This window comes from Scophthalmus maximus, chromosome 10 (genome assembly GCF_022379125.1).
Source record: "Scophthalmus maximus strain ysfricsl-2021 chromosome 10, ASM2237912v1, whole genome shotgun sequence".
NCBI classification, from domain to species: domain Eukaryota; kingdom Metazoa; phylum Chordata; class Actinopteri; order Pleuronectiformes; family Scophthalmidae; genus Scophthalmus; species Scophthalmus maximus.
In genome coordinates this window covers 15,069,768-15,080,966 of record NC_061524.1, presented here as the reverse complement: position 1 = coordinate 15,080,966, position 11,199 = coordinate 15,069,768, and the positions used below count along the sequence as shown (strand labels likewise).

Here is an 11,199-nt window from a genome sequence, read left to right as displayed (position 1 = left end):
CACCCCCGCCGCCGCCGTTTCCCCGGGCTTTCATAACGCTTTTACTTTCACAGTGGCGACAGGGGCATGTGCTGTAGACGCACACTGTGCCATGTGACTCTTCGACTAGGTTGTGACATTGGATCGAGCATCCAAGGTCATCTTCGCCTTAACCTGAGGGTGGGTTGAACTTTGACTGTAAGGGAAAAAGTTCATGAATTGGGATTAAAATGTTGAGTGTTAAGCATCATGCACATTAATGGCTGAAAATAATCAGAATAATCTAAAATATTTCAAAATAATATTTTATTAAGTTTTAAATTGTCCATCAAATACTTCACAGCACCTTGGCTGAACTATGTGCGTGATCGTTTTTTTGACTGTGTTTTTAAACTGCGATCAAAAGGCGAATTCCCCATTGGGACAATAAGGTCTATCTTATCTTAAATTGTTTAACACCAATTTAGTTTCAAACTTGAACATAGTCAGGGGAATTAAAAATGGTCAACATCGTAGCAGTAGAGACAAACATATCCAGATTTGAATCGAGTCAAGCTCCGGAAACATTGGATCCTACATTTCCCAAAGTGCAACTCAAAAGCCTCTTTAATTAAACCCGACCCTGCGTCCTTTTTAAACGTCCACTTCTTTCAAACTTCACACCTCCACTTATGTAATGAATATATTCTGTTTAAGTCTTAAGCCAAAGCTGACATTTTAATGTTTTTTCTTTTTTTTTTAATTTGGAAAACTTTACTCATTTACACATTTAGTGTGGAGTAATTTTGCAGCATGTTGCACTCTCACACTAGCATAGACTACACATCAGGTGGCACCAGGCAACAGCTCCTCTCTGTTCAGAATGTCATGGTTGCTTTTCCCACACATCCTCAGTAATGTCAGTCATGTCTCCATCTCCCACTGGTCTGGGTGGTTACAGAATCCCTAAAGCATCTTTCATCCTGGCCACACTAGTGTCTCCTAGTGATGACAGGGTTACCATATTCCCCCCGCATTGGCCCGGCTTGCTTTGATTTACTTCTTCGAGGGTTTTGAGCATGAGGAATAATTTAGGGAAGTGTCTTGGTTCCTGGAAGATCAAAAAAAAAGAAGAAAGAAGCTGAATGTACATGCATCTCATAAGCTGGTTAAGTCAGTGACATATTTCAGTGAATCTTTTCAAGTGCAACACTGCCACCTTGTGGAGGTCGGGAAAACCCACAAGAGAATAACTGCATGCATCACATTTCCTTGGTTTGTGCAATTATGCATGCATAGACTCAGAAATATGTGGTATAGGTGGTTCTTTATTAAATATAAAATACTCTTTTTGCAGTGCGACAATACAAAACATTTGGGGGATTAACAGGATTGCAGTGCTCTGGTTAATCAGTTTGTACATCATGATTATTTATGCATTTTCCCGAAACAGTTTGAAAGTGGGTAAAAATAATTTTTAAAAACACACTAAAGAGCTGACATTAAACCCCCCCCCCTAATTTGAAATCTCAATAAAGTGAAATTAAAAAGACAGAATGGTAATATCCGTTGCATTTCAAGTCTACAAAATTAAATAAGCCATAGTTAACAGTCAAACAAGAAACCGGTTGAATCGATTATCGCCTAAACTCTTTTTCACAAGTTCTAGCCACAAGACAGAAAGCAGTACGAAAAAGCAGAAGTGCAGCATGTGACAGTATTTGCACCAAATGTTTTTTTTAATAATGCTTGCCTCTATATCAGTCTTTTCTTTCACTTACCTAAAGTGAAAGACAAAAAAAATGTAAAAGCTGAATTCAGCTCGCTAAGTTTGTTGTAAAAAAAAAAAAAGGAAAAAAACCTCAGGTATAAATAAAAAAATAAATATTCTCACTATGCTGTGCATAGAGTTCACAAGTGAATGTAGTGTGGATTTAAACCACGTGTCGTAGCTGTAATTGTTAAGTGGATGATACGAACACATGCCAATAGAATTTAATGCAAATGCCTAGTGTCGAAACTCGTGAAAGACTGATGTTGTTTTCAGTGCGGGGGCCATCAGACCAGGAAGCATTCTTTGGTTCACTGAAATACTGAAATGGGCGGTCCGTGAGGTCAAAAATACTGCTTTTTGAAAGGCTTAAAACTTCTGTTAATGGGTCGAGTAACACACATGGGCGTGTGTGTGTGTGTGTGTGACTAAGCATTAATTCCTTTGTAAGGCACTAGTTTGTCAATGACATCGCCACAACGTAAAAAAAAACCTCGGCAAGAGGTGGTGTCTGACACAGAAATGAATATCACGCCAGCACTTTTCATTTGCATAGACATAAAGCACTGTGATGTTTACTATGTAAAAGTACCAAAAAAGCATATTGCCAATTCTAATACTGACATAAATGAATGAATGAAGGCTGTTGTTTTTTTTGCATTGGGCAAACAGATCATTCCCACAACTAGCTTTCTTCAGAGTCGAGGAGAAGAAAAGAACCTCACACCTGACATTTCGTGCAATCCTTTACAAAAATAAAACTCTGGCCTCAACATTACCGGAGTTAAAACATCACTTCTCTGACAGAGTCTCACCAAAAACAGGGACTACTGCAGCCTTCATAAAGGTGAAATGTGTTCTACTGGATTGCATGGCTTTGTCGGCTGTTTCCATCACTTCTTCTGCACACTACAGGTATTATTAACAAGGAAAATAGGTCCCGCATAACTCGTCATGACAACCCAGCGGACATGCAGGGTTGTGTATTTAGTTTTTCAACAATAGGGCAGCCAGCAAGTTAATAAAGTGACATTCAATCCATGCGTTAATACATACAATCCTGCAATCCCTCAAGTTCAGTCTGTGGGTCTTCTGTCCAATTACCCACTGTTGATCATCTTCACTAAGGCTACATAGTACATCATGAAGGCACCTCTCTGGATCACTGTAGCCTACCGGCTAAAAGCAAAAAACCTCGGAACTGAAATTACAAGTACATCTGTTAGTAAGTAAGTCTTTGGTCTGGTGGACAATGTGCTGATCTTGGCACAAAAACAATAAGTAAGGAAATGGAGCCCAAGTATGAACCGCAGACTGTGGTGAGCCATTGATAAACCTTAACTGTAAAAAAAAAAAAAAAAAAAAGTTTCACAAACTACAACTGTTTGTCATGATCAAGTTATTGTACTTTAAAATGGGGAGGAAGTGTGAGTAAGGAGGGTCACCAGGATCGTCACTGTTGGCCTAACATATCCAAACAGTCCTTTCATTGCTTCTTTTACACGACAGTCGTTGCTTTTGTCCATCGATGAACCCAGGCAGTTTCACTACCTCCTTCTCTTGTAGGCCTGTGAGGTCATGTCACTTAAAGCAGGAATATGTCATCATGTACCAAGAAGAGCTACAAATATGAGAGATTTCACCTGAAACAAAGACTATATCAGGCCATTTTGTCGCTCCCTTCTGGTAGATGTTGTACTATTAAGCGATGTAATCCTGTATAGTGTTTGGTTGAAATAAAGACCTTCATACTCCCCAGTTCTTTGTGGCACACGGGTGACTATCCCAGCCCTGGAGCCCGAGTGTTGGCTCAGTCCCATTTGACTATTCTGGTCCATACTGCCACAGTTAATATTATTTAGCCAAGAGAGCCATGTCCAGTATCTACCGGCCCCTTTGGCTCAGTCTGTGCATCCCAGTTTCCCGCACACTCCTGAGGCAAAGAGCAAACAGAGTTCAAGGCTGCCACGGCTTCCTGTCCTTGCCCTTCTGATCAGGAATGTGTTTGTAGCGGCATTTGTCCCCAAAATGGCAGCCAGTGGTTCTCCAGAAGTAACACTCGTCTCCGTTCACTGGCCCACGTCGTCGAGGTCTGGGCAGAGGGGAAGATTACATATATGGAGATTAGAGAGAGACACAGAAAAAGACTTTTGGAGGAATGAAAGAGATCAAAAAGTCCGCCTCGCTGTATTATTTCAGTGACGACAGTGAGGCTGAAGTGTTTCTTACCCAGCAGCTGCCCCCGCCTGCTGTGTGACAGAGAGACAGGTCTTAAGTGGAATGGGGAGGACCCTCTGAGTGCGGCGGTCAGGATGACGCACCACTAAACGTGTGTTCTCAATACAATAACCCTGTGAGAAGAATCACATATGCAACTCTTAAGTTTCAAACTTAGTTGTTCTTTAAAAACACGCACATGGCCGAGAGACAAATTACACATGCTCACATTTAGTTTCTCCATAGCACGAGATGCCATGTTTGCTTTCTTGAAGTTGACAAAGGCACAGAATCTCTCATGCAGCACGCGGATACTCTCTATCTCACCATACCTGCGATGTAAAGCAAACAGTCAATAACCAATTTTGTTAAATATTAAACTTCCACTGTTTCTATTCAAAGAGGTGAAGCACCAGTGTTTTAGCCGAAAACAGACATGGGTCATACACTTTAAAAAGGTCCCATAGGTGTTTTTCAGTTAGCTCAGTCGTCACATTTCCTACCCACAGAGATGGACAAGGGCTTCTGAAGGAAGGAGAAAGAGACAGAGTGTGACTAAGAGCAAAAAGAAGAAGAAGATAACCATCAAAATACAGAAATTGCTGATACTTCCTCAAAACAGAACAAATATGACGTGTGACAAACGATAAAAACAGATCCATAAACCAAGGTGAACAAAATCTATTTAAACCACGAGAGGCAAATAACCCTTCTGACCCCTCGTTTTGATCGGACAAACAAACGGTCACCTACGTACCCCGGTTGCACAACTGATGGATCCTGGCTCCCAGCTGGAAAACAAGGGTTTCAACAATGGAATTCACACAAAAACTATATGATGGTGGCATAGAGACAATTCTATACATCACTGCTCTGTCATGTTACAAAGAGAAAAGCCTATTTTTTTTATTATTTATAAAACAATGTATATGTCTTCTTACCCCTGACAGCATCCAAATAAGCTGCCTGAACTGCCTGCACAGTAGAAAATTTCTCCAGCAGCTGGACACTTTGCATTTCTTCAAAACCAAGCTCCTGAGGTTAGAGCAGAGAAAAATTAATAACCACGGATTGAGAAATAATCAGAGGAATAAAGCTATAAGTCCAGATGGCTCGTTTACTGACATGATATGGCTTCTAAAAATAGATTTGAGGTCACAGCTACCAATCTAACAGCAGTTTTGCCATTTTGTTTGTGGGTATATTTACCATCAACTGAAGCACTTTACAGTTAACAAGGTCAGTGGCAGCCTCCTCACAGTCTTTGTCCAGTTTCAGCACCTGCTCCATAGCCTTCTCTGCCTCACTGTACCGCTACACGACACATCGGGGGGGGGGGGACACGACAAACAGTTAGTACAAGCTAACCTCACCGCATCTCATGACCACAGTAGCCTGTACCCACCTTCATGCCCATGAGAGCACTGCCCTTGCGGAAATGTCCTTTGGGCCAGTCCGGGGCCAGCTGAATGGAGCGCTCAGCGTCTGCCAGGGCCTGAGGGTACTGCTCCAAGCAGTAATAGCAATAGGACCGATTCCCAAAGAACCTACACAACATATTCATACATTTAAAATAAGCATAAGGATCATGTTAACTGTGTCTTAAATGTAATGGCCATTCCTTACTCCACAGAGGACGTACCTGTTATCCTTAGGGTCACATTTAATGGCATCTGTAAACATAATGGCTGCTTGTGCGTACTGCCCCTCCTGCACCAGCTTTATCCCTTTTTCTATGAGAAAGAGGAGACAAATGCTTCTCCAGTGAGCCGGCAGCCTTGAGGGGCTTCACTGAACGCAGTGCCGCACTCTGACATGCTTGTACAACGGGACATCACTGTAATCAATAATTCCCTCCAGTGCTTAAAACGCTTAAAAGGGCTGGTTATCTACCCTGCTACCCAGAAATCATTCCTTACCTGTCAGTGATGCGCTTTTCTTGGTCATGGTGTCAGTTCCATTTGTCTGTAATGGAAAAATACTATTCTCATCAGTTCAGTGTTCACGGCTCCGAAAATGCGCTTGTTCGTTAAGTTCTGAAGATCCTCCAACAGGAAATGCTATGATTAGATTTGCCTTTCCAATTTGGATGCATACACTTATGTATAAACACATTTACTGCTGACAAAAGAATCCATATGGACATGTCATTTTTAAACTGCAGAAACAACGAAAAGCTTCTAGCAGCTGGTTGAGTGTTTTAGTTCAAGGCACCTGCTTTGATTTAGTCAGTGACAGATTGCCGATATGCAGCAGTTTAACCTACAGTATGTATTTTAACAACTCAGCCAATTGATTTACCTAATTTGAGACACCAATGACCAAGGTCTAAGCTTCATCCTACAGCTGATATAAAGTAGTTCTCAGGCTTTCAGGGTCCAAAGACCAATTTTCCACACATCAGACTATGGAACTGCCAGAGGAAAACACTGCCGCCGCCGCCAGGGGCAGACAGAAAATAAAAATCAGGGGCCAGAAATGTGACTCCATCTCAGCAACAACCTTGCACAAACTAGTTGGCAGGCAAATCTCATTTGTTGATGTAACAGGTGCTGGACAAATTATACATTTGGCCACCGTGTTGATTTTGGTGGAAACTTATCCAGATTACAAAATCCAAAAAGCCACAGCAGGTTGGTGAGGTAGCAGTCATACAAAGGTCAGGTGACACAAGAGGTCCTGCTAGTTATATCATCGCTGCTACGGTCAACCGCTTACGGCCCGGCGGCCGAAAAACGACCACCCTCATGAGCTGTCCGCCACTGGCTGCCACAATAACAACAGGGGACAGTTAGGACAGGGGCTCTTGGCATTCCTTCACCTCTCTCCTGGCCTCGTTCTCCTTGTTTTCTTTGGACTTGCGACTTGATCCTTTGGGTTTGATATGGCTAGCAGCATTAGCGAAGAAGGCGCTGCTCACATCCCATTCGGGCTCCTGTGGAACGCATTTGGTGTTCAGTCATGTGCCACCCCAGGCCCGCAAGCATTCGCTCTTTCATTTCAAACAAACGCCACACCAACGGATTCATTTACTGACGAAGAGATATATAATAATGGTGTTTTCTACTCCATCGTTTGGCTCGAGTTGAAACCTGCATTCTCCTGATCACCAATGACTGAAAATAACAGCAAGAGGAGAGTCATGCATGCATCACCGTCCAGAGTAGTGGCCGTACCTCTTCAGCGGATCTGGCCTGGCCCTTCTGATGTCCTTTGATTCCTGACGGAGCCACGACTGGAGTGGCGGCACATCTGTGTGAGGCAGACGATCTCGCCTCCTTTTTCTCCTCTTTTTGCGCTTCTCGTTTCTCCTCTTCAGCGTCGACCTCTCCGTCCGACTCGCTTTCGTCCAGCTCGGACTCTGCGCCTCCGTCCTCGTCTTCGTTATCCTAACGCGTCAAGAGCACGTGAGTATTCCCGCTGTTCACAGTAAGGGCAAACACTTGTCGCGCATTCCTAGGTGGAATAATGTGACAGTTACCTGTTCGGCACTCTCACTTTCCTTAACTTGCTCCTGCTTCTTGCGTTTCCGACGGCGCTGAAACAGGATGCAGTATTTCACATTTCACAAATCATTTAAAAACTATACTTTGTTTATTAAAAAGTGCAACAAATAGGGATTTGTGTGCTCACCTTCCTCTTGGCTTTGCGTCGCTCTGCCTTCCGTCTGACCTTCTCCTCCTCGCTCAAATCATCCTCTCCATTTAATACATCCTAAACACACAAACACACAGTTCAACGCTGCACGTTGTACCTTCGCACGTGCAGTCCTGACATTGCCCTGTCAGACTGACACTATTTGATTACCTGCGACAAAGTGGCATCATCACTTGGGTCAGGGTTTGCCGCGCCACAGTCCATCTGTGCTTCCTGCTGCTGGACAGGGGGGGCTGTCGCTGTTGGGAAACACACAGCACATCATCTCTTTTAAACCTGATTACACCGACGAGGCGCCGTCTTCATTTCTGTCAGTGTTTTCTAAGAAGGAAAATGTCTTAATATGACTCCCAGACTGTTGTTATATTGATACAGCATGTAAGAAAAATGTGTACAGCGAGTCCCTATTAGGGCACGTTCTGTTCTACCAGAGTGTCATGTGTACAGTAGTAAGATAAGAACGACAGGTATCTGTTCTTCAGTTTGGCAACATTGCTTGAACAAGGGGAATGACTCGCCGACACAGTGAAAGTGCATAACGCCTGATGCCTGTGAAATATGAGATGAGATGTGAAGCATTGTCATTTGACCTCACGACTCTTTAGCATCTACATCCAATATAAATCTTTAACCTGACATGAGTTATACAAAATAAATATGAGAGCAAGTATCCCTGATAGAGCCAAGGGGGGACAAAGGGTTTTATTCATAATCAAACTTAGCATAAATATGCTTCGCAATAATGTTGTCCAGTATGAAATGTAGGTGACACAACAGACAAGCATGCTGTCATGCAAGTGTCTTCACCTAAAAACCTGAAAAACCCTCGGTCATGTGGATGGCAAATAAAACATGTTCCTCCTTCCTCATTTCCATGCAGTCAAACAACTGTGACGGAAGAAAAAGCTGCAATATAAATGTCCTTAGATGGTGGTTTTAAAAAGAGGCAGGGCGAGACAAATATGCTCTCACAGAAAAATAAAAAAAAAAGGTCCAACGAGATTGATTCAAGTTGCTTCGTTTTGGTCAGGAGATGTCTTATCTTACTTTTCCACTACCACAGGCCCGATGTGGAACACACTGCTGAGTCGGGCCCTGTCATCAGTGCCTTATGAAAAAAAATAACAGAAAACAACCACTGCCCTGGATGTCAGAGTGTGTGAGAGAGAGTGTGTGTGCGTGTGTGCAGGGAGGGGTATTGATCAGATCAAACCAGGACCCTGCAGCTGATCAGACAAAAGGAAACACAACACTGAGCCATGCTGGCATCTATGTTCTGCCAGATTTTCCATTTTTTAAATCAGATATTTCCACAGCACTGACATATTCAAAATTGGTTGGTGACTCATGCCGTGACTCCCGATTGTAATGACTGTGACTCTGCTACTGCTCAACGCAAGACAAGCGGCCAGCGAACCTGAATGTATATTTTCTAGGATACAAAGATCTGGTGAACATTTCAGGCATCGCTATCAAATGCACCTAAACGATTAGAATCTGCTGCCCAAATCCAATATTTACATTCTAGTATGTGTTTTGTGCATATATCAAACTAAGTCTGATTGGCTTTGGTAAAGAGTCCTGAAAAAGGGGATTGTGTCTCCAAATATGCATAGATAGTGGAGGGAATTTCGGCCGCCTGTGTCCGGCTCGCTCCTCAAATGTCAAGGAACGACGACGGCCAGGGAATGGCTCCATCCCATTAGCTGCGTCTCAGGCATTTAGATAAGTCATCGCTATGGTGGAATGTTCTCCCGGCAAACAAATGATCCGAGATCCTTGGACAATGGCGACAAAAGAGTCTCTGTTTCTCCCCTCCCGAGGAGGCTTGCCTAGATTGGCGTTGAGTTGAAAGGTGAGCTCTTTCCACAGGAATGCAAAAATAACAGTGTATCATCGTCGACTGGGGGCTTTAAAACAGGAAGTCAGCTTTGCAAGCTCATTTGGTTGTGTGTGTGTGTGTGTGTGTGTGTGTTTGTTCTCCTCCTACACAGCAGCACAATAGAGAGGAGGGGGGGGGGAGAGAGCATAACTTTATCATCAGAGCAATTACTGCAACTTATGTCGGTGGTTTTAAGGGAATTTTTCTTTAAAAACAAGTGTTCACACATCGTTAAAAAAAAAGGAAAAGCAATGAGATCAGTAAATCATGAGTCTTTTCTGCAACAAAGAGCTTGGCTGAGAGGCACAAGGCGGCTGTGGACAGAGCTGTGGACTGTGCAAAGTAAACATGGCATGGAGAGTTTGTAAAGATGACAACTCATCTCACAAAGGACCACACAACAAAAGATAAACGATCTCTGGTGTGAGTTAGTCTGGCCCCATTGCTGTTGGGTTTTTTTGGGGGGGGGTAATAATCTGAAAAGATGCCCTTGAAAGAAGCAGCGGAGGGAAGAAACATGTTTCGTGGATTACAAGGACACACGGGCAAGTGTCACGCGGGAGGCGGGCCAGAGAGGTGTTCGAGGATGCTCGGTACAAACCGAACACCCAGTCCACAAGAGGAAACAGTGCGGGGGCCGCGAAGCGCAGTGCACTCCCAAAAAGTCACAACTCGATGATCGATCACTTCTACACGTCGCACGTTCACGGCCGCAGGGCTCTCGCCACTTGTTCGAGAGCATCGTTGTCATACCAACGTGAGCACTTCCAGTCTCCGTTATTTTTTGGTCCGGTCCCCTGCCGCACGAGGCACAATTACACTTGTCGGCGGTGTTATTACTTGATTCGTGGTTTTTCTTATACGTTATTATTGGAATAACTTCATGGCACCGAGTGTGAAGACTCGGGCGGTGGTGCGAGCCAGGGTGTAACTGGCAAGGGGGGGGGGGTTCATTGTTTTAACCGAGGGACTCGGTTCGAACTCAAAAGTATCGACGAGCCGCTGTCGCAAACAGTTCAGTTTCTATACAGACGCTGTAAAGTGCCACCCGCGTTCCATTGTCGCTTTCCGGGATTTTCATTTGAAACACCCAGAATTGAGTTGAGGAAAGTTTTTGAGAAGTGGGACGTTCCTTACCGCTCCCGAGTCCCAAGAGCCTGCATATGTCTCTGGTGAATTTCATGAGCGCGACCATCCAGCATTATCGTCGCGAGGGTCGCACCAAAAAGAAGAAAAAGTTATTTTCAACGAACGCTTGGCTCCGTCCTGGACACGTTTTATTACGATCGGCACGATCGGTGTCGAATCTGCGGGAATCTCTGGTGGTTTAGTCCACTTCCTGAGCGTCAAACAGCGACGCCCGGTCCGCCCCGAGCTGCGTCTCTTAAAGGCGCAGTACACCTACACCCCGCGTCGGTTATCGAGCGGCTCGGCTCCTCTCACCACAGGATGACGTGCATATACTGTATATACAAGCTCTTATCACATGATGACGATGATAATAATAACAATAACAAAAATGATATAGTGGTTCCATACCATTTGTATTCCTCTTATATACCTTTTGTAAATCATCATATTCAGTATTCATTATCATCCCCTGTACTTTATATAGCTATCTTCATCTACCACAACTATGCAGCTTTTGTCATCCTGTGCGATATATATATATATATTGTAAGGCAATACTAACAAAATGTATATAGCGTTTTTT

The 11,199-nt window shown here is 43.7% G+C and overlaps 1 protein-coding gene across 2 annotated transcripts; it reads right to left on the bottom strand.

Moving 5' to 3' along the window:
* Window positions 1–1,268: 1,268 nt before the first annotated feature.
* Window positions 1,269–10,849, bottom strand: zgc:123010 (uncharacterized protein LOC641500 homolog). 2 transcript variants are annotated; one of them, XM_035606743.2, is made up of 16 exons: window positions 10,623–10,848; window positions 7,754–7,842; window positions 7,580–7,660; window positions 7,428–7,484; window positions 7,123–7,335; window positions 6,768–6,881; window positions 5,866–5,911; window positions 5,589–5,679; window positions 5,352–5,493; window positions 5,156–5,260; window positions 4,888–4,981; window positions 4,704–4,737; window positions 4,394–4,471; window positions 4,176–4,278; window positions 3,959–4,080; window positions 1,269–3,821 (listed from the first exon to the last, which is right to left on the bottom strand). In XM_035606743.2, the coding sequence occupies exons 1-16, from the start codon at window positions 10,678–10,680 to the stop codon at window positions 3,686–3,688; spliced, it is 1,563 nt and encodes a 520-aa protein (XP_035462636.2). In that variant the 5' UTR covers window positions 10,681–10,848; the 3' UTR covers window positions 1,269–3,685. The 2 variants fall into 2 exon arrangements, with proteins under 2 accessions (XP_035462636.2, XP_035462637.2); XM_035606744.2 differs by lacking the exon at window positions 6,768–6,881 and having other exon boundaries at window positions 10,623–10,849.
* Window positions 10,850–11,199: the final 350 nt, after the last annotated feature.